This window comes from Nematolebias whitei, chromosome 2, assembly GCF_014905685.2.
Source record: "Nematolebias whitei isolate Nwh7 chromosome 2, NemWhi1, whole genome shotgun sequence".
Taxonomy (NCBI): domain Eukaryota; kingdom Metazoa; phylum Chordata; class Actinopteri; order Cyprinodontiformes; family Rivulidae; genus Nematolebias; species Nematolebias whitei.
The window spans coordinates 5912753-5936500 of NC_056499.1; the positions used below are offsets into that span (position 1 = coordinate 5912753).

General features: G+C 41.2%; 2 protein-coding genes across 3 annotated transcripts in view; one reads left to right on the top strand and one right to left on the bottom strand.

Moving 5' to 3' along the window:
• Positions 1 to 2640, top strand: part of myo1ea (myosin IEa) — a 34236-nt gene extending 31596 nt beyond the window's left edge. For both annotated transcript variants that reach the window (XM_037695898.1, XM_037695907.1), the window contains 2 exons: positions 1471 to 1640; positions 2239 to 2640. In XM_037695898.1, coding sequence (XP_037551826.1) covers positions 1471 to 1640; positions 2239 to 2315 — 247 coding nt within the window. In that variant the 3' untranslated portion in view covers positions 2316 to 2640. The remainder of the gene's footprint in view (positions 1 to 1470; positions 1641 to 2238) is intronic.
• A 3044-nt stretch (positions 2641 to 5684) lies between these two features.
• The window catches only part of rnf111 (ring finger protein 111), a 25105-nt gene continuing 7041 nt past the window's right edge, over positions 5685 to 23748 (bottom strand). The window contains exons 3-15 of the mRNA XM_037689654.1: positions 22248 to 22380; positions 16092 to 16246; positions 15210 to 15404; positions 14769 to 15127; positions 14341 to 14587; positions 13204 to 13561; positions 12998 to 13123; positions 12725 to 12842; positions 12128 to 12208; positions 9359 to 9454; positions 9006 to 9092; positions 8486 to 8589; positions 5685 to 7253 (exon numbers count right to left, since the gene is read on the bottom strand). Of these exons, the coding sequence (XP_037545582.1) occupies positions 7136 to 7253; positions 8486 to 8589; positions 9006 to 9092; positions 9359 to 9454; positions 12128 to 12208; positions 12725 to 12842; positions 12998 to 13123; positions 13204 to 13561; positions 14341 to 14587; positions 14769 to 15127; positions 15210 to 15404; positions 16092 to 16246; positions 22248 to 22380 (2177 nt within the window). The 3' untranslated portion in view covers positions 5685 to 7135. The remainder of the gene's footprint in view (positions 7254 to 8485; positions 8590 to 9005; positions 9093 to 9358; positions 9455 to 12127; positions 12209 to 12724; positions 12843 to 12997; positions 13124 to 13203; positions 13562 to 14340; positions 14588 to 14768; positions 15128 to 15209; positions 15405 to 16091; positions 16247 to 22247; positions 22381 to 23748) is intronic.

The window sequence follows — 23748 nt, forward strand, 5'->3', positions numbered from 1 at the left end:
TATCGGTAGATAGATATCGGTAGATAGATATAGCGATATTGATATCGATAGAGGTAGATATAGACACAGATAGACAGACAGATAGATATAGACAGACAGATAGATATAGACACAGATAGACAGACAGATAGATATAGACAGACAGATACAGATAGATGGTTTTAGTGGAACTAGAGTTTTAGAATAATACATTTTAACCTTGCAATAATGTTTATGTTATGTTTAAAGTTACTTATAGGAATTTCTTTTATCTTTTTATCTTCAGTATTACCTTTGCAGTCACAACAATGTGAATTTCCCTGCTGAGGATGAATAAATACCTATTCTATTCTATTCTATTCTATTCTATTCTATTCTATTCTATTTGAGCTCCACTCAAAGATTTGGTCATCCAGATTTATTTGAGTTTATGGATCTTTAATTTAAAAAAAATTCAGCCTTGTATAAAAAGTTCTCAGAACTTTTCCCTACAACTGGCACCAGAAAAATGTCAGTTAAATTGAGTTACATTTTAAAAATGCCAATATCAAAAATTTCAGGCACTTCATACATTTTTATGTCTAATAATGCTACAAATGTCCACTGAGAACGCACCTGTTGTCAGCAAAGGTCAAGCTGAACTCTGGAGGACCAATAAAACTTTGAGAATCCTGCAAATTACTTCTTGGTTGATCAAAATGTGGAAGTTCTCCAGAGACATCCTCCTCGTCTTGATTTGCTCATCGGTGTGTGAGTTGTAGATGAACAAATGTGATTTATGTCAAATGTGTGTTTGTGGGAATAAGGTGACTTGAATCTAAAATCACTTTATACGTGTGGATTGTTTATTACTCAAGATGTGTGTAAATCAGCGTCTAATGAAGGTGGGTGTATATTTAAGCCCATTTCTGTAAAATAATGAAGGATTAAGAGATTATTTAGACTGCAGTGAGGAAAGGTATGCTTAAACAGAAAAGGGTTTAGATTTTAGGGGAACCAAAATTACTGTTCAGTCTTTTATCAAATTATCTGTAAAAAAGGGCAGAAAAACAGGGAAATGATCCAAAACTCACCAGAAGATCCACAAAATACCAGAACTCTTGCTGGATGTTTTGTCTCGACACTCACACGTCCTCAGCTTAAATAAATTTGTGAATAAAATTCTCAAAACACAAATTGCTACAAAAGCATTTTTATCAACGTTGATGGTTGCTCAGACTCTTTAACGCTTTTGTTGTAGTGAAACCACAGATTGGTAATAAAACCACAATCTTGATATAAATGTTTAGCGTTCTCTACTTGAGGAGTTGGACTACCTTTAACTTGAAGTATTCAGTAAATAAAGCGTTCCTAAATGTTTGCATGCAGCTGTGCTTCAGTCCTGTAGTTTGTTGTAGTTCACCTGAGCCTCACCAACACTGGACCTTTGGTTCAGCGCTCGGCTCATCCTGACCCTTTGCTCGTTTCTCCTTTTGTCTTCTGATTCTTCAGGGCTCACAGACCTTCAGTCAGCAGACCTCCACCAGGAGGAGGACGACCCAAGCCAGCGCCCAAACCCAAACCCCACGTGCCCCAGTGCAAAGCTCTGTACGCCTACGACGCTCAGGACACAGACGAGCTCAGCTTCAACGCTGAAGACGTCATCGACATCATCAAAGAGGGTAAGTGTGGAAAACACTGGTAACTTACATCTTTATACATGTACGGTAGTCCCTCGTTTATCACGGGGGAGCCGTACCCTGAAGACCGCGATAAGTGAAAAACCGCAAAGTAGGAATAGTAGTACAAGTAGTAAGTAGGAGTTTATTTATATATATATATATAAATAAATATATATAAAAGGTGTTTTAAACCCTCCCCACATTCTTGCAGTATTCTACACAATGTTTCTAAACTCTAAAGCTCTAAAAGAGCACAGAATGTCATGACTTCAGCTCCCTGCCTCCTCTGCTCTTTGCCGCCTGCAAACGCTCTTGGCCACGCCCACTTCTCAGTTCTGCAGTGAGAACAGCTGATCAGCTGCAGCAGGAAGTTTATCCTGCAGCATGGGCTGCACAGATGTGCAGCAGGTGCTAAATAATTTTACATAATTTGTTTTAAATTAAAAAAATCCATGCCGATCGTGCGGCTCATCCATCAGTCAGCCAGTTGTGCGTCATGTCCAATCTTATTTTGGAAAAACCGCGAAGTAGCGAGGGACTACTGTATTTTATTTATTTTTTTAAACTGAACACTGATGCAGTGATGTTTGTTGAGCAGATGCGTCCGGGTGGTGGACGGGACGACTCCGAGGGAAGCAGGGTCTTTTCCCCAACAACTACGTCACCAAGATCTAGGATGTTTTCAGTCTGAGTGAAGCCTCGTGTCCCCACTGACCCCTCTGAGGACCGGACGGAGCCTACGGCTGGAGACGGACTCTGTGAGACTCTTCTACTACTGCCTTATGCCAAACAAATGTAACTGTCGGTTACACCAGCAGACCAAACGTCCGTCAGGCTCCAAATCAGGCGCTTTTCCACAGACGAGGAGACCGTTGGGGCCCCGGGGGTCCATTTCTCTCCACAGTCCCTTTGAGTACTGAACAAACTATTTATTGTATTTATAGATTTCTGTATTCTCCTTTTTACTTTCTTTATTATATCTTGCTGAGGATGGAGGCATTGGAAGGAAATCTGCTAACTCTCTGGGACCAGGCTGTGATTTTTAATCTCGACGTTTTGCTTTTTAGTTGCGAACGTCGTCGTGTTGAAACCGAAGGGACTTCTATTATAACAGGAATATTTATTTTTTATGAAAAACTCAACTATAGGAACAGACACTCGATGAATCACGGATTAAAGAAAAGATTTTTGAGTATCAAAGCAACTATTCTCCAAGTGTGCTCTGAAAACGAAGGGGTGTTGCGGTCATGTGGGGGATCTCTTGGAAACCCCGTCGCCTGGATTTTTATTGTTTGTGTTCTTTTGTGACGCCAGAATCTTTCAGATGGTGCGTCCTGTAACTGGAGCATGCCGTCGATGGTGTATTAGCACTTTATCGGTACAGGTACTACCTTGGACACGGACACCATCGCTCGTTTAATCTAGAGGACAGAATGCGATGTGACCAGACGAATTACTGAGAATAATTTGTTTACATGAGGTGAAAGAAAACAGGCATGTGTAGGTCCAACTCTGTATATCTGTTAATTTGTAGGAATATGCCTGTTTTTGAGTAGAACTTGAATTATTTTTAAATTATCTGAAAAACATTTGAAACTTTTTGCCCCATAAACCCACAGCCTGCAGCTTTAGAAGGTTCGTCGCAATCTGGGGTGAGAACGGACTTTTGTTTGGTCATTTGGGAAAAAACTGTTGCAGAACTTCCACATTTTTACTTTATTTTTGAGTCACATGACCACATTACGCTGTAGCCGGGAAAAACTGCTGGGACTTCTGTCATTGAACTGCAACAATAAATTTAGAACACCTCCTTGTGCAATACACCCACCAGTAGCAGAGTATTTTAATAAAGCTTGTACCAGTAATATTGTATATGTAATTGTCTTTTCTTTGTTCTAGAAGCACTGAAACGTTTATTATCCTGATCACAAATTAAATATCATGCCATATGAAGGATGACGTGAAACATTCATCCCTGTGCAATAAGGCTTTAAAGGCAGGTTTAAAGATTTCCTTTATTGGCTTCATTACTTGGACCTAGAGGTCTTGATTTACAGGTTATGGTTCAACATTTTTCTCCTGTTTGAATAAAAAGTTTTATAATAAACTTTTTATATCCCATCATATATCCTTCAGTATGATCTTAAATAAACTGTTGTTTTCTGGCAAAAACAAAAAAAAAAAGTTTGGATAAGCACCATGATTTCTGTACGTCTGTTTCTAACGAGAAAACCTAAAATAACAGGCGTCTAATTTTAGAATATTTGCATTTCTTGTGCATATTTTATTGAACAAATTCAATAAACATGCAAGCACATGGAAATTGGATGTTTTTGCGTTCTTGTTCTGGGAAAAAGATGTTCGTGCCTCTTCTCTTCCTGTTAAATTAGACAAATTGATGCATTTCTTTGTCCAGTTAAATAAAACTTCATGTTTTCAGAGTAAAATAAAAGCAGGAACTGAATGCATCATCTATGCACAGAGAATGTATTTTAAGTCAACTTCAGACACATTTGCTTTCAAAATGAGTTCAACAAGAATTAAATTTTTATTAAAGTGAATGAACGACACCCGGGGGGCACATCCTGACATCATGAAGCCCAAGGAGGTGCAATATTTCTCCTTTAAAAGGTCGCTTAATATTTGATTTCTCACTAGCTGAGTTACCAAATTACATGAATGATGTTGTGATGCAGTTTAGATCAAACTCAAAGAGTTTACAGCAGCTCATGTGGTTCCTCGAAACAAACAGAAATGCAAATCATAAAACTCCAACTGTACAAAATGCAAGTTTTTTATATTCCTAACCGGTCGTGCACTTCTACAGTGCAAGTTTTACCCAAAGGATCAATCTATTGGTGAGTCCACAAGATGCACATCGCCCATTAAAATCTGTTGCACCCTGTTCACTTGTGGCTTAACTCAGTGCTTTTCAAAGTGGGAGCCAACAACATTAACAAAAAAAAAATTACTGTAATAAAATCAAATATATTTCAACTATTATTTTAAAATACATTTTATAATGTATTGAAATATCTTTGTGATTGGCTGCCGGTCCAATGTGTCAAACTGTTACTCTTCAAACATAGCAAGGATGAAATGAAGTTTCTAAAGCGACAGAAGGAACCGACCAGCAGCTCTGCTGCGGTGGAAACTGCTGCAACAAACAAACAAACTCACGGCAGCTAAAATTCAAAGGTACGAGGAAGCAAACATTAAGTGTGGCTTTACAGTCGTACAGAAAAATGGCCACGATTGCCTGAAATGTGTCCTCTGCCTGGAGACCTTCGCAAACGAGTTTAAAACCTTCAAAACTTCAGCGCCACTTGAGCGGGAATACAAGAGTTTAAAACGTTAACATTTTTATGCTCAGCAGCTAATAATTGAATATAGTGAATAAAAGTTAAAACATTCTAAACGTTTTTGTTTCTTTGCATATTTTGTAGCATTGTGGGTTTGCGATGGGGGCCTCAGGCAGAATGCGGTTTGGGGAGGGGCATGGCATGGAAAAGTTTGGGAACCCCTGGCTTAACTTGTTAAAAATGGGTAAGAATTAAAAACTTGCAACATTTCTCACTACAACATTTTTTAATTTGTGGGAAACGAAACCGAAGCGTAAAACACTAATAACCATCGATTAGAGCGTTTTATAAAAACAGTATTTTCAGTGAGGAATAAACGTGTCCTTTGTTTTTACCCTCTTCTTCATTTGCGCGTCATGGTGGTCTGTGGTGGCCACGTCCAGCCGTCACTGCGGGAGGCGGGGGACACCCTGGACAGGTCGCATGTCCATCACAGGGACGCTCACTCACACCTGGGGGCAGTTTAGTTACCAACTGAAACCGGAGTACCCGGAGAAAACTTGTGCACGCATGGAGAGAATATGCACAGTCAGACCAGGATTCGATCCAGCAACCTTGTTGACGAGGCGTCGGCTCTACCATCTGCGCCACCGTGCAGTTTTTTGCAGCAGCTTGCACAAAGCACACCGTAATTCAAATGCAACTCGTTTGGAAAAAAAAAAAAATCCTTGATCCTCGCTAACAAACACGTGGTTCTCAAAAGTGGACGTCAAAAAAAGGACTCGACAAGTGTTATCCAAGTTTATTAATATTTTCAAAACTAATATAAATCCCACATAATATAATCCTGGTGCCTTACGTCAATGAATGCATGGATACCTGCTTTAAGTACTGCATTTCAACACTCAGTTCAGTATTTATTCTTTTTTATAATCCGGGTGGACACATGGCCTCAGCGCACGGCTCATGTACTATAATTCTACTTCTTTCTCTCTTGTGCAAGTCTATGCGAGGGAGTTGTTCAACAGCATTAGTGTTTGTTTTTTTTTAATTTCCTTCCTTTCTTTCCGGAGCGTCCGAAACGGACACGTTTGCTCGTTTATAGACAAAACTGGGGATAAATTGGTTTAAGTGAAAACAAATAGTAAACATCAATCACAACTTGAACTGTGCGTGTCCCTCTGAGCACACAGATTAAAAAAAAAAAAAAAAAAAAAGACACCGCCGTCAGTATCAAATGCACACGAGTTTGCAAGCTCGTGAAATCTCTTAAACACACGCAGGCCTGAGATCCTCGCACAGCGTCGCACGTCTCTCTGCGGAGAGAAAAGATTCACAGCAGTTCCCGACAACCGCTCAGTTTTTGAAAGAACAGTCAGTAGAGGAGGGGCGACGTTCTTTTCCTTGCTCCCTAAATTACACAAGATGGTGACAACAGTGTCGTAGTCGAACGAAGGTGCAGGGGGGAGGTGTGGTCGTAGCAAAGCATGTGCACATTCTGGGAGTGAGGTGAACAATGGAGTTTATTTTCCACTCTAGAAATACTGGGTGTGCACAAATACAGCAGCTGATCCGTTAACATGTTTCCCTAATTAGGAATGTCTTGATTTTTACTTAAAAACATCTTTCACTAACAATCCACATCTGCTAAACAAAAAAAAAACTAATCAATACGATGATCGGTAAAATTAATCCTGCAAAGTTTTTTTTCTTTCTTTAATCCAAAAGAATAAAATCCTGGAGGTTGTTGACATTGTATTCTAGTAAAGCAAGGCATTAATTAGGTTTACAGAAATGCATCTTTACTAGAGCAGCTCCCTCACCGGCGGCAACTTGCTGGGCCATTTCTTAGCCCAAGTTATATGTGCAAAGAAATGCGTCGCAAGGAAACATGCAGGGAAACGAAACAGAAATGACACTTCAGGAAACAATCAAAAGCTACATAAAAGCTTTATAAATACAATAAAATCTTAAAATCCTTAATGGACAAATCTAGCTGTTGTAATATGAGAGAGCTGGCACTCTAGGCTCAATGCTTTTTTAAAATTTCATCTTTTTTTTGTTTGTTTTATTTTCCTGTGGTAGAGCTGCGCAGGTAATTCATGCCATCTTTGGTTGACTGCAGTACTGAGGAGAAAATTAACATGATTGTAAAATAAATTCTGAACAAACGCAAGTTGTTGAAAAACGGCATCAACTCTCGGCAGACAGCTGCGCCTCAATGTCCACTCTGCAGATGGGGCACTTCTTGTTGGTGAGCAGCCACTGATCCACGCACAGCTGGTGGAAGAGGTGCATGCACGGCAGGCGCCTGCAGGGAAACAGACGACGGAGACGCTCTCTCAAAATCAACGTCACGTTTCCTCGGAACGTTGCAGAAACCGTTTACGACAAACGGGATTCAACGACGAGCAGAACTCGCCGCGTTTGATTTGTACATTTTCAAATATTTCAGCAGAAAACTGTTCGTACCCCCGTTGAGGTCTGATGATCAGAGCCAGTAAATAATAAGTTTAGACTTCCAAAAACTAAACTAGAAAAAAACACAACATTTGAAAAAATGGAATTACATGAAGCCAAAGTGGAAGTAGTGTTTGCTTTTTATTAACAACATAGAACAGAACAATGTACAGTAACATATATTTATTGGATCCCTCATGAAAATGAGTTTTATTTTATTTTGGATTCTCAATTAAAATACAACTGAACAAACAGTACACGGACCCCACACCCTTCACGAGAGTTTGTATTTGTATCTTCTGACTGTACATCGTTCTGTTGTTCCATGTTGTTAATAAAATATATATAATAATAATAGAAAAACACCACTTCCACTTTGACTTAATGCAATTCATTTTTTTAATGTCGTTCATTTACACGTCAGGGCCTCCGCACGTTTCTGATTAAAACCCTTCATTTCTTTCCAGCAGGGCTCAACCAGCAACATAATGTTTCCATCTTATTAGGCCGTCTAGTGCTGAATATAAAACCAATTGTTTTTTGGTGTTTGCGACAACTAATATAAGTTTAGTTAAAGCTGAAAGCGTTCATGAAGCAAAAAAAAAAAAAAGTGTTTTAGATTAAAATCTTTACGACTCCTGTTTCAGTTGTTTGGTTTTATACAATGTAAACTTTTTTAAATCAAGTTTGCGCTTGAAATAAACTAATGAATTGGTTAATAATAAAATATAACTGATATTAAACTATACATTCAAAACAACTTTAAATTTAAAGCCCCTTCCTGCCAACAGAGGGCAGAATCTCATCTTAAAAAAACCTGAGCTTTTGCCAAAAACCAACTCCATCCGGCTGGAAAAATGAGGCACTCTGGGATTTTCTGCTGATTACTAAAAGTCCTTTGGGTTTTTATTTATTTTTTTTTTAAGAAAAAAAAAAAAAATTCCCACAAGATGGTGGCAATTTGAAACAAGTGCACCTGTGATCCACCTGTGTTTGGAGGTCCACAGACGCACCTGCTGAACGCATAATTTAACACAGCGACGACTGTAAGCAACAGGAGCGCCCAGGAGGCGTGACGTTTACCTGACGTCCTCCCCCTCCTCCAGTATCGACAAACAGATGGTGCATTTTTCTTCCGTGTCTTCATCTGCTCCCTCGTCTTCGTCTTGCTTACCGTGCAGCTTTCTCTGTTTTAGAGAAACATTAGAGAAAACACGACTTTTAAAACACAGCCGAGTCGTTCAGCAGAATCCTTACTCAATAATTATATACTTTCACACAATCGGCTACGTCAATATAGTAACGCTACAAATATATACGACGTGTGTAAAAATACATGACATTACCCCCAAAATAAGGAACTATGTTTAGAGAAACATTTCATTAAAACAAACTTAAAATTTGGGAACAGAGAGAATGGTCATTTTGTCCTGAAACAAACAAACAAACAAAATGTTTCTGCCATTTAAAAAAAATAAACAAATCAAAGTCATTTACATCAAATACAAGCCGAATTTCCCAGCCCCCAGAAATATTACTAACATCTAATATACACGTGAGCAGAGACATGTTTCCAAATTGAATTGTTTGGTTTTTTTCTCACCGATTCTGAGGTTGCGTGCATATTTTTCCCAATAGATGCCCAAGCTTCAGGGGTTAACTGTTGGTCAATGTCTCTCTCCAACACCTTCTGTATTGGGTGGCAGGGTGTGAGATTGCTTGCTTCGAAACATTTGAAAACCTCTAAGGAAACTTTTCCCCACAACAATATCTTCACAGCTGCAATCTCTGGTAAAAGACACTACAGGATTTTCTAAATGTCAACATCAGATGTTTTAAATGAGCACAAAAGACCAATGCGCACTCTGTCCCAGAAAAAGCAGCAACATATATGCAACTACATCCAACACCTTGAATTTCTGTGATTCAGCAGTGCAGCAAACGCACTGTGCTCACCTTTTTGTACTTGTGTGGGTAGGTGCACCTCTCTATGGTTCCCTGAGAGGCCCCTCTGTTCACAGTCCCCAGTCTTTCTTCTAAATGTAGCAGGTCCTGGGGAAAGACAGGAAAAAAAACATTTTCAGGCTAAAAAATACACAAACTCTACCTCTGTAAAAAAATAAAGTTCCTCCTGCAGGTCTGCTGATTTTTTACAAAATCAAAAACAAATTTCAGCAACTTTCTAAATGACTTGCGTCACCTAGTTCCTAAAACCTTCTACTCCCATTTTCATTCAGTCACTTGACGTCATTCCTTCACAAACTGCGAGGAACGACGTGAACGGTCTACGACACACCACTTCACGGTGCACGTCAGATGAAATTACACGTCTAAGACGGATGTTTGAGTCTAAAAAAGTTAAGTCTGGTCCTCCGGACATTCAAAAAACAAAACAAAACAAACAAACAAAATGTTTTGGTGTGGATGTTTTAGTCATTTCACATCGTGTACACTGACAAAGACGGAGTTCTGCCTTGTACTTTTACCATAAACTAAACCGTTTGTCTGAGAACAGCACATAAAGGCTTAAAGGGTAGAAAAATGGGAGACCACACATTAGAGCCGTCATTTCTAACCCGGGCCCGAAGCCCGGCCCAAATTCGAGTCGGGCCATAATAATGTGTGCGCAGGCCGGGTCTGTGTCGGGCTTTTGATTGCGTCATCAAAGCGGATCAGCCGCGATCCAATTATATTGCAACATGGCTTGCCGTAAAATCCAATTATACCGCAACATGGCTTGCCATCCATCCATCCATCGATTTTCTTCCACTTATCCGGGGTCGGGTTGCGGGGTAGCAGCCTAAATAGGGAGGCCCAGACTTCCCTCTCCTCAGCCACTTGGTCCAGCTCTTCCAGGGGAATCCCGAGGCGTTCCCAGGCCAGCTGATAAACACAGTCCCTCCAGCGTGTCCTGGGTCTTCCTCTGGGCCTCCTTCCAGTGGGACGTGCCCGAAACACCTCACCAGGGAGGCGTCCAGGAGGCATCCTAACCAGATGCCCGAGCCACCTCAACTGGCTCCTCTCGACGTGGAGAAGCAGCGGCTCTACTCTGAGTCCCTCCTGGATGATCGAGCTTCTCACCCTGTCTCTAAGGGAGAGCCCAGACACCCTGCGGAGAAAACTCATTTCGGCCGTTTGTATCCGAGATCTCGTTCTTTCGGTCACAACCCAAAGCTCATGACCATAGATGAGGGTGGGAACGTAAATCGATTTGTAAATTGAGAGCTTCGCTTTTTGACTCAGCTCTCTCTTCACCACGACAGACCGGTGCAGCGTCCGCTTCACTGCAGACGCTGCACCTATCCGCCTATCGATCTCTCGCTCCATTTTTTCCCCATTCGCGAACAAGACCCTGAGATACTTGAACTCCTCCACTTGGGCAGGATCTCCTCCACAACCCGGAGAGGGCACTCTATCCTTTTCCAGCTCAAGACCATGGCCTCGGATTTGGAGGAACTGATCCTCACCCCGGCCGCGTCACACTCGGCTGCAAACCGCTCCAGTGAAAGCTGCAGATCACGACCTGATGAAGCCAATAGGACCACATCACCTGCCAAAAACAGAGAAGCGATCCTAAGGCCACCAAAACGGATCCCCTCAACACCTTGCTTTGCCACAAAATCCAATTATATGGCAACATGGCTTGACATACCTTCACCAGCCACACACGGCCATTTCACCACGAGCTGACCGGCTTTGAAAGAGGTAAAATAAAGTTCAGTTAAGCTTCAGATGGAACTTTACTGCCAGGCAGCGTTCCGTCGTCCAAATAGACGTTCATTCAGCCGCTGCACTCGGTGGACGTGCGCGGTCGACGACTCAAACAGGTGAGATCCCAAAGCAGACATGTCAGAGCAGTGTCCGTGTCTGAATAATGCAGAATGCAGGCAGAAGCAGGGATTTAATGTGCGCTCTGATCTTCTGCCCCTTTTATTCAGCCGCACTCGTCCGCTGACCCTTCATAACTATAAAAGCAGTCAAGGCTTAATTAAAAATGTCCGGGGGTGGGGGGTGGTCACCTGTAATTACCGTTAATTCATCAGGCCAGGTGGGGTTCGGAAACGATGGCTACGAGCTGGGTCGGATCTGATTTTTTGGGCCCAAATGCAACTCAACCACGTGTTCAGAATGTTATGAGATCATGAACATAATACGCTTTAAAATCACTGTGAGTTTTTCTATTATGCTATAATGATATTTGATCCCAGTCCTGATCCTAATCTGTAAAACCATGGAACTGAAAAACCATGTGCTTATTTTTAAACACGACCATAAGCATGGTAATTTGAAAATGCGAAAGACACTGATGAACCACATCATTAGAAGAAACCAAATCAAATTATGAAGCAAGCAAAGGTTATAGCAGCATCACGTTCTAGTATGCAGTATCTGTTATCGCTGATAACTGAATCAAGACGCTGTTGACCTTGAAGATTACAGTCATGAATCACATGCACACAAATTAAATTACTATACACCCAACTGGAAGCTGCTTTTACATAAAATATTCATGTTTTTTTGTTTTATATTTCTCAGCATTCTGGAGTTTTTCCACCTCAAGGCCACTCTAATATGGACGGTAAAAGTTCGTGTGTAAAAACAGCAACTTTTGAATTGAAGTTAAAACGTCTGACAAGTTCTAATAAAAATAATAATAGTTTGGTAAATTATACCAGCCATGAAAGAGTTGTCAGTAACAATGGCAGTGATGAGTGAAGCGCTCACCTCGTAGGTTCTTTCAAAGCCAGTCATTCTAGATGAGATGTACCTAATGTGCGGGTAGGTCACTTCAGAAATGCCAGTGTGCTGTGAGGAAATAGGCAGTGTAGCACAACACATTACTATTAAACCCTGGATACAGTTTGAAAGCTGTATTGTGGAGAAGACATGCATAACTTGGGACACTTTAGTCAATTTAAAAACACGTGAAAATGCCCATTGTTTAAAATTTCTGGTCATGATGTGCTGGTGGCGATTCTAAAACTGAATCTAATCTTGAAAAAAAATAATGTCATTTTAAAACAAAGTGCGCTCATGGCAACAATGTATCGCTGAAGGTCACAGACGTATACATAATAAAACTAATGAATACCATCACAAAGATGCAAACTAAACATGCACTGGATGTGCGAGTCAAGGATGGAGGATTCGTTGAGTGTGCACTTGAAATGCTTGATGAGCCTCTGGTAATTGCTGCTGAATTATTCATGTGGTGCTCAAAAGCATCCTTGAGATAACTCGCGTTGTAAATAAGGGGTCGGCACAACTAATCTCAGATAGACTTTGCATCACGCAAGTGTGAGCGTGTGGAGTTTCTCTAACCATGATGGAGATGGGGAAATGGTGCAGTCTTGGGGGAGCATGATAGTGGGGCAGGTGGGGGTGCAGATGCCCTGAAGTGTACGGCACCACCGGAACACCAGCCTCGATGCCGAGCTCCCTGTCAACAAACAGTAATAAGTCGTTAATACATCAACCAGATTTGATTAAATCTCTGTTAAAAACATAAAAACTGTAGTAGCTCCAAACGTTTTTATTCTTAAATTAAATACGATGATCAGTTGGAATAACAGCAAAATAATTCTCAAAACGGACCATGTTGTTCTCTGCTCAGGCTGCCGAGGATGGGAAGACATAGTTTGTGGCACGTGGATGTGGTGTCCGTGGCCGTAGTTGGGGTGCATCCTGTGAGGGTGTGGGGGCGGACGCTCATGTGCTCGCCTGCAAAAAGGAACCAAACACATGTTCCACATACAAAGTTCTACTTTTATTTTTTTAAACGCCAAGATGCTGATGCTCACGTGGGGTGCTGCATCATCCGCCGCCTCTGAACCTCCATCCTCTGCAGCATCTCGTGCTGATGGAGCCGCTGCACCGAAGGCCCCAGAGGTGGCAGGTGGTGCGGCAGGGTCTGGTGGTCCGTAGAAAGGTGCTGGGCAAGCGGGGCGCTTGAGTTGGAGAGGTGGTGGGAAGACAGAGGAGGGGGAGGGGCAGGGGTCACGGCGTGGCCTGGCGGGTGGGATGACAGTGGCGTATGGAAGTTGTGGGGAATGAGAAATTCTCCCTGTGGAGGAGGCTGAGCGGAAAGTTGGGGGTTCCCATGGGAATGAGGGCAGGCAGAGGAGGGCTGATGATGCAGCGATCGTGTTAGAGAGCCGTCTGGAAATAAAATTTTAGAAAAAATTAAACGGGTTTTGTTTGATTCTGACAGAAGCTTGCAAAGTGTAACACAATTGTTTCTGTTAAAAAGAAAACCTTAAAGAATTAACGTTTATATTCTCTTTCTTTAATAAAAATTACTAATTATGAAGGTAGGTGCTTAAGGCGTTGACTAAAAATAAACTGCAGTGTTGATGGCTGGTGTAAATAAATATATCAGGCTTTTACATTTTTATTTTTATTTTCTGCCACAAATGCTCAATGGCAGAGAAATTAGACCATCAACATGCATACTTATATTATTTTAATACAATATTTAGAAACGGCTTCAATTATCAAATGAAAATATTTATTTGCAACAATTTTTGAACATGTTTTTATTTAAAAATCGCATTTTGTCAAAGACAGTTGGGTAAGCTCTGACGAGACGTTCATTAAACGTTTGCTGTTTTTGGTGTAAACTTTACTGCCACCTTTTATAGCCGCAGTAAAAAGAGCAGCAGCAAAGCAGCGGCACCAACAGACACGAGCTCTTCCTACACGAGGGAGTCTCGTCACAGACTCGCTCTCCATTCTAAATTATTCTGAGCACCAATTAACTTCTTCTGCCTGGAGCAGCTCCCACCTCAGTTGGGACATTAAACACCAGTCCGTTAATTACTATTAGCATTAGGTTTTAGGAATGTGTGTTTGACTGTTAATAACAATGACAATAAATATGCATAGTTTAAAAAAAGATGCCTGAAATTCTAAGAGCAATGAATGTCTGGTTTACTTACAGGATGGGTGCATGTAATGTCTGCAGGGCTGGGGTTGCGTTTGTGGCTGAGCCACCATGGAGGAGCCAAATGAGTCCACTACGGCCGGTTGGCTGGGCCCAGGGGTGGCATGTGAAACATAAGCAGGAGGCCGTGAGGTGGAGCCTGGGCAGCAGGGGTCAAAGGCTGAAGTGCTGCCATGGAAACTAGCCCCACTGGTTCCACTGCTTCGAACACTGCTGTTGCTCAGATCTACTGGCAGCGTTTGCTGTAGGAGGAAGCAGAAATGTTTAGACAAAAAAAGAAAGCTTCTAACGTTCACTAATATATGTGCGTTCTTTATTCAAGTCATAATAAATAAATGGACTTTTTACAGTTGTAAAATTAAAAAAAATATATATGCTAAGGTGACCTGTGCATATGTAGATGTGGATCCAGTCTAACTCTACCTGGTCATGGTAGTGAGCTGCATTGCTGCTGCCGCTGACCCCAGCGCAGGGAGCAGGCAGAGCACTGGGCCGTTCCACTGGGCAGCTGGGCTCTTGAAAGGGTAGAGTGCCGGGAGGCTGGGGTGCAGGGTGATGGATATGGTGGACAAAGTGGTGCGTGTTGCTGTGGCTGTGCTGAGAGCCACCGCCCCGCTGAGAGGATGACGCCTGCAAGCAGCTTGAATGGGAGAGGCTCAGAGACAGGTGAGCAGGGGCGGGGCCTCCGCAGGGGGAGTGCTGCTGACAGCAGGATGGGAGCCTGGGCATGGTTGTGCCCGAGTTTTCTCCTCCTGTACCTGACAAACCTGGTCTGTTGTCATCTGAATAGAGCAAAACACACAACTATTTAAATGCACAATGAAACAAAAACCTGCAGCAGCAGTGCGCTTCATGCCATCTTACCATCTGCAGTTGTGCAAGCAGAACCACTTGGCCTCTGTGCGTGCACACTTTCAGGTATTGAACCTGCGCAGCTAGTGGAAGGGCCCGGGGCATCATGGAGCTCAGAGGTAGAGGCATGATGGGAGGACGATGAAGATGACGACCTCACAGTCTGAGAGTGAATGCTGCTAGAAGTTGTTGGCACAACAGAGAGATCTAGAGAGTAAAAAAAAACTATTTAAAAAAAGTATAATAATGATAACTGTATCTAAAATGAAACTAAATATATTTTTAAAATGTACACTTTAAAAATAAATGAATCTAAAAAATCCTTTCAGCACTTAAGTTACTATCAGGAATGAAAATTACTTGCAAACTGTTTTCTAGAAAAACTTTTATATGACCTTCAAAACATTAAATTAACGTTCTGCTGCCTGTAAAGCAGTAATGTTAAAATGGACTGCATCATGTGTGCTCATCTGAACATGCTTAGTCATTGAGAAACAAGCCTCATTAGCGTTTGAGTGTGAGCAATCCATCTGTTTTTCATATTTACAAATTATTTTGGACCTGCCTCTCCTAAGATATGCAAATACTCAGAGCCCCGTTGAAAAACTTTCAGAAAACCTGAAGCAAAGTCAGTCGAGACCACTTCACAAAACGTTTAAGAAGTTTACTTTCTTTAAAGGAAAACGTATGAAGTGAGGGGTGACCTCAGACTTTGGCAGAGTTTTGTAAGGCGCACAACTGCTAGTCAATTTATACGTTCACAAACATTTAGTTGTTTGCTTAGAGAGCAAAATATTCATATAGCTATGAGGCTAACTAAAACTTCAGAGCAGTGATTAGGTAACCCACAAGCCCCTGATTTGGTTCATCGTTTCATTCTTGATCCATATTTACCGTCCTCATCGACAGTGAGATCCACCACCTCCCCAGCATTCTGACGCAGGGGTTGGATGACGGTGGAGAGTCTGTGACGTCCACGTGGCTCCTGGAGACGATTTTGGGAGCAACTACTGGCCCAAATCCTGCCAAGACCCCCCACTGAGCGTGACCTACAACCATAAAGACAAAAATAACACCCGTTACACAAAACTACGGCCCTGGACCGCCAGAATTACGCTCGCAGCTCGGAGAAACATTTGCTTAAACCGAAAACAGCAAAGAAATATATGACAGCAGCTGTTCTGGAAAATAAATACTGGTGCAAAGGTAAGTGAAAGAGTACTGGTGAGCAACTTAAAACATAGTTTAGATCAGTTCCTGTTGTAAAATGAGTAGATCCATTTACACTTTAGTTTGTGATAGAGCAACGAAGACCAAGTTTATGCAAAAAATCCAAAAGCTTGCACAAGAACATCAAAAAACTAATACAGATAATGAAAAAACCTGATAAAATCATTAAATATTTAGATTACTGCCTATCTTTTGCCAATAAAAACTAAAGAGGATGAAATCCCCCACACGATGTCTCATCAAGCAATCAAATAGCTCCACATCTACAACCAGTTCACTGATTAAATCACAATATTTCCATTATTTCCATTGACTACTGCTCTTCCTTTGGCCCGTTTCCCCTCTTTTTCTTTTTAATTTTCTCTCTCAAAGGCTCCCGTTGCTCTTCTTTTAGGCCTCTGAGACTGGAGCGAGAACCAAGGGAGCAGGCGCACGTCCCTCCACAGCGCTGCAATCAGAGGGAAGAGGAATGGCCCGAGAGACGAGGAATTGCTTGGGAGGGCCGTAGAGCGGGCTGCCATGGAGATTCTGAGCTCGGGGATTTGGGTGCAGTTAAACGAGAGCTCTTACAAATTACACAGCAGGAACGAGAGAAGGAAAACTGACGACATTTTTAGCTACAACTCCTTAGGACTACCTCACAGAAATATATCCAATAACTAAGTGCATTTTTATTGAATTTATATTCGTGTTATTTTTTCAGGTTTTCAACAAACGGATGCTTCAGGTAGGATGTTTATTAAAGCCGACTCTTACCACATGTTTCTTTGTATAAACCTCATAACAAGCACTCATTTAGACTTTTATTTAAAAAAAAACTATTTTTTAAACCAAAAATGCTATTACCAAAACTATATACTATAATATATATAATATTATATTTTAATGAGTTAGTATCATGTATGAAACAAGGCCTGATCAAGGCCAGAAGAATCATTAGGGCGCACCGATTTATCCTTAATTTTGGGGAATCAGCCGATACTTGCATGCGAAACCAATTTTACCATTTTTTTTAGTTTTAACAACAATTGTCTGAACTTCATTTATATTTCAGAGCGCTACCTCATGGCCAGTTAAAACAAGTTTGTATTGTTTCTAGGATATTGTTCAAGAGTATGTTTTGCAACAAAATAAGATTGGAAAATTGAAGGTGCGTTGTGACCTTATAACTCCCGACAGAGTCGCTTATGAAACAAAATCGGTATCGGCAGGTCAGACTTTTTAGAAATCTGTGATCGGCCAGAAAACTGCAATCGGTGCACCCCTAAAAACATTTATTTTTCCTCTTTTATTTTTGGGGGGGGATTCAGACTGAAGTTCCTTGTGGTGCTTAAAATGTCCTTGTTTACTGAAAAATACAGTGTTCACACCAAACACTGATTTCAGTTTGCTTTCTGCTGCTTACGCTGACATTCATATAATCTAAAACATATGCACAGTGTTAACATATTACAGCGTAACTTGGAAAAAAAAAAAGTTTGACGCAATCCTCACTGAGCACAATATTCAGTCAAGTGTTGTCTTTCACCGCATTCCCCAGATGTGCGTAATGCAGGAAATGCCTTTCTCAAGGCTGTTTACTATACAGGGGGATTCCCGTATGCTCAGTCTCCGTCCAATTAGTTTCCTTTGCGATGGTGCATGTGGAATAAAGAGGAAGCTTATTAACTTCCAAACTTCACAAAAAAATTAAACGGCAAACTCGAACCAAACATGCAAATGAGGGCACAAACACACTCTTGTTCCTCCACACAAAACACACAGCTGTGAGGGTGGTATGCAGAGAAAGAGGTTGGTGGTGGTGGTGGTGGTGGTGGTGGGGGGGTCTAATTGGCCTGCCTTGGTTGTTTTGGGCTGATCCCAAGGAGCAGGACTTGACACTGGGGAAGAGTTGTAAATTAGGCCGACCTGGGATTATTTTGTAAATATCTGTTTACCACTGTAACTCCCTGAGGGTATGAGGTGCCAGCAGAGAGGAAAACAGTACATTATAAATATGATCACTATGGGAATGGGTGGCTTGGCGATGATGAGGCTGTGCCAAGCCAAAACGATGTGAAAAACAAGCCCCTGGGACAGAAGGAGCGCTCAGAGCTGTGTACGGCGGTATAATGTGAAGTCAACTGCTGGGAAAGATGCTGGAGACAGCTAAGGCTGGGAGTTTGGGAGTTACAAGAGGCGAGGGCAGAAAACAGAGAGGCAGTAAACAATTTGTTGCATCAAGATGTCCACAAACAAAACGACACACGTTTTTCATCATAAGTAAGGATTTCTTTTCCTAGAATCTGCAAAACAAAATTATATTTAATTCTCAAATAAATAAATATATACAGTATATCTATATTATATCTGAGTGAATATTGAAATCATTTGATGATTTCATTGATTACATGACGGCACAATTTATATAAAGGTCTATTTATGTCATGCTACAACTTTGTTTCAACACATTGCTAAAAAGATAGAGAATTTTTTTTTTTACATTTTCACGTCCGACCCATTCACCTAAAAAATAAAAACTACACTTAATATTATGCACATATTTTTTTAAGGTGTTGATTTTGGTTGACTAGTGGTTCTTAAATTGTAGCTGTGTATTCAAATATGCCAGTTTCCCCCAAACATTTAATTAGTTATGCTTATTAGTTAGGCTTAAAGAAAAGTATCATGGTACACTGACTGTATCACAATTACCCAACAGTGCTGGTCAGCGTTTCTAAAAACAGTTCCCTACACAGTATGCGACATCAACAAGTACCCGGATGTCTGGCAAACAAAACATTGAGTACAATACAGTTCAGCACTATAGTTGTGGTTTGCGCCAATAATAAAAAAAACAGCAGAAAAATGGTATCTAAGAAACATTGTTGCTAAAGGACTTGCAATAGGTGACAGCAGATACGCAAACAAGCTTCATATGTAAGGTATTCGGTTCTTGCCGTTTCCAAAGCCGATTACTCAGGGAGAGAAATACGATCGTTGGATTCGACTCTGTGGCTGAGTTGGCTTTGACCGGACAAACGTGAACAAGAATACTTACATCAGTTCAAAACACTTCGTTGGACAGAACGGACCGACAGAGGAGCACCCCGATCCTAAACTAGCAACTGCAGTCCCATTACAGGTATGTCCACCCATCCTTTATGTTTTACCCACTTTTACCTTTCGTGTCAGAAACTAACAGGAGCGCTGAACGTCTTTTTTCAAACTGCCCGCGCTAATTTGTCTCTTTTTTCATTCAACCTTTATTTAGACAGGTTAATCCCATTGAGCCTCGAGGACTCATTTACGAGACCACTTCAGGTGCTTAACTCAGCTCCCGTTTAGAACATTTTCACTTTTGAAAAATAGAGTAAAAGAACTGATCGCTAACAGCTAAAGACTAACACTGGCTAACAAAGTAAAATAGAAGAGGCTGGCAAAACCATTTTTTATCCTGATGCTGAAAACCTGTGCAGTACATGGCGAATCAATGACATGCATCCTACACAGAATCTTTTGTCATCTGTGCTCTTTTCCACCAAGGCAACAGAGCACTTATCAGCGTGGAAACACCGGGAACATCACACGTAGACTATCGTTTTATCAACTGACCGGGTTGCCAGACGCTGCTGGTCCCCTGTATTGTAGAGTCTGCCTCAGTCTGCCAGCATTGACGTCCCTGTAGACACCTGCAATACGTTTGTCAGGCATTTTGTTGAAAAGGTCGAGTTGATTAGGTCATCAATTCCACACTCCACAGCTGACCCCTCTGTCTTTGTCCCCTGCTCAGTAGTCTTCAGTCAGTTTGAACTCATTTTTAAAGGATGTTGTTGGTCATATGAAACCCTCGGGCTCCCCTGCTGATCCCATCCCTGTAACGTTTTTTAAACAAGTTTTACCATCAGATAAACCCTCTAACCGCAGATAAACAGCAGTTTGGCTACAGGTGTGGTGCTTTTAAACATGAAGTGGTAACTCCATTAATTAAAAAAAACCTGGACTTGACCCTTCAACTTGTTCAAACTTCAGACCAATCTCAAAACTTTCCTTTCTTTCTAAAGTACTGGAGAAAATAGTTTTAAGTCAACTAGGCAAGTTTTTGAATGAAAACTGAATTTTTGAGATTTTTCAATCTGGTTTTAAACAATTACACAGCACGAAACAAACTTGCTAAGGGTCTATAATGACATTCTTCTAGCGAATGACTCTGGTCAGTTTGTGATCCTGGAACTCTTTGACCATCCCACTGCTTTCGATACTGTTGACAACAGTATCTTTATCGCGGTTAGACCACTGGGTTGGGATTACGGGTGCAGCGTTAGAATGGTTCAGTTCATATCTGAGTGACAAGAGTTTTTGTGTTAATGTTTGTAATTGTTTATCTGCTTCTGTGTCTCTTTCCTGCGGGGTCCCGCAAAGATCCATTCTTGGACCCCTTCTGTTTTCATTGCATCTGCTCCCCTTGGGGTCTATTCTGAGGAAACTGTCTTTCGTTTCATTGTTATGCTGATGATTCTTAGATTTATCTGCCCTCTAAATCTAACAGTTCCTGCTCCATTCGCCCTTTGCTAAAATGTCTTGATGACATCAAGACTTGGATGGCTATGAACTTCTTAAGTTTTAATGATCAAACGACTGAGGTCATTGTGTTTAACCCTAGCTCTGCCACTGTCTCTGATCCTGTAAACCTGAACTCCCTTCAGCCATATCTAAAGCACTCTGTTACCAATCTCAGAATCGTTTTAGACTCTGACTTTAAGTTTAATAAGCAGATCAACTCTGTTCTTCAAAAAAGCTTTCAGCTACGGCAGATAGCTAAGCTTAAGTAAGTGCTGACCAGATCCGAACTTGAAAAATTAGTCCATGCATTCGTTACAACCCGGCTGGACTACTGTAACTCGCTTCATGTTGGAGTCAGTCAGGCTTCCCTTTTGCGTCTCCAGCTCGTCCAAAATGCTGCAGCCTGGCTTTCAACAGGAACTCATGGGTTTGAGCACATTTCACCGGTTCTGTCCTCCCTTCAATGGCTTCCTGTGCATGTCAGAATTTATTTTAAAAATCTCCTGCTGACATTTAAGTGCATTAATGACCTTGCACCCTCATACCCCTCTGACCTTCTTCATCATTATGCTCCTTCTCGGGCTTTGAGATCATCTGACCAGCTGATTTTGGTTGCGCCAAAAAAACAGGTTGAAGTTCAGATCGAGCCTTTTCAGTCATGGGCCCTAAACTCTGGAACAATCTGCCCATCAATATTAGACAGGCCACTCTGCTTTTAAATCTCTCCTGAAAACACACATGTACTCATTGATATTTGACACAGGGTAATATGATTTAGTATTTCATTGTTTCTGATAAAGTTTTGTGTTTTTTATGTGTTTATTCCTGATGCTGTGATCTTTTTGTTAAGCACTTTGGTAACAGTTCCTGTTTTAAATGTGCTATAAATCTGAATTGACTAGACAGAACTTGAGTTGTGCATTTTTGTATCCTTCAATATATTCCAAGTCAATTTTGGTCCCAGTACCGTTGTCTTCATTTAAGTTTACATGAACAAAAGCATTGAAGGTAGCCATCTTGCATGCGTTCTGCTGCGTTGTTTGCCCAGGCCTTTGGGGATTTCCTACAATTCTCATGATGTCATCCCTGATTAACGCCATTGGGAGGGTGTATAGGCGGGGTTTTCAGATAAAGTGTGTAGCCCCATGCCCCTGGAGCAGTTACTGCCTCAATAATACAACATGGCAGCACCCAAAAACAAAACATACATTTTGCCTTTGAACAATGGGAGAAGGCAAAGGCGTTTCATCCACTTGTATTAAAGTTGATGGTTCCTACCTGAATCCATCTCCGACTGTGACAATCTCCACCTCACTGTCCGTTGAAGTGACATTTATCTCCTCACTTGCAGGAACAACAGGTACTGGTGCCGGAGACGTCTCGATCACAACCACGTCCTCATCCAAAGCACCTGAACACACCACTGGAAGTTATAAATCACTAAAACATCAATTCTGAAGGGCAACTGTTTCACAGAGCACTTATTTAGCATCACCAAAGGTCTAGAAAGTGCTCTCTTGCACAAAGTTTTGTAGACAAACAAATGAGTCTTTCATCAAAGAAAAGTACAGAACTGAATAAAATGATTCAGCGGGAACAATCCACCTCAATCCTAACTGATGTGGTGCAGTTTCCAACACGTTTTGTGGTTGTGGGAAAGATTTTTCCCTTTTTCACCGAGTCAAATTATTGAATAAAACAAACGGGACAATCTGTTAGATTGAGTAAAATTCATAGTTAAAGAACAGTTAAAACTTGCAAGGATAGTAGGTGGACTTGCATACACTTTTAAGCTTTGTATACTTTTACGGACATGTAAGATAAGTAAACCTGGCAGCAGTCACAGTTGTCATAGGTCTTAATCTGTACAGTTGCACACCTGTTTCTAATTATTGCCACAATATCTCAGTGTAATCAAGACTTGCCGACTCATTGAGCCAAAGAGCCCATGCAAATTGTGCTTTCTGCATAAATCTCCTGTTCTTTATTGTTGTCGTCTACCATATTACTGTCATCCTACATTCTGAAAGAAATGACACTGAGGGATGTCTGTGAGTTGTACTACCTGGTGAAGTGAGAAAACACTTTGCACATGCAACAACTTTTAATACTGCTTTTTTTAATCTAGGACAAAGCGTAGCTACAACTAGAAATAGCTAATACTTTCATTATACTGTTTTCTAGCATGGTCTGTGCGCACATTGGGAGCTTTGTTTTTGTGCACATAACTAGGTGAACTGCTCATGAAGTCCATGTTTCTCCTCTGTGACTTTTCCAACTCTCTCATGGGAACTGCTGCTTAGCACCCTCCACAAGTCTAGCTGCCTGGCACTTCACACACCAGCACAAACCCCATCAAGCTGGTAGAGAACTGTAACCAATGTACGCCCTGTTGGAGTAAACGACGCATACACACTATTCTGAACACAACTACATACCGAGCAACAGAAAATACAAAACTGTCACATGTGATAACTGCAGGCATTCCAAACGTGCAACCACGTGATCAGTTTGTTTTTTTTCTTTTGTCTACATAAAATAAAATGTATGCTTGAGATAGAATTGCTTTTGATGATGGCAACGTTTTATTGTGACAAAAACATAAAATAAGTATTTTTTTTAATACTCTTACAGAATGAGTCAAATCCCTACAAGTTATTATATTTCAGCTTAAATATTTAATGAAAATGTCCCATCCCGTTAGGGTGAAATGCTTCCTGACACACCCACTCAGGTACTGGGCATCCAGAAGGCAGGTTTCATCACTAGCTTCGCTGCC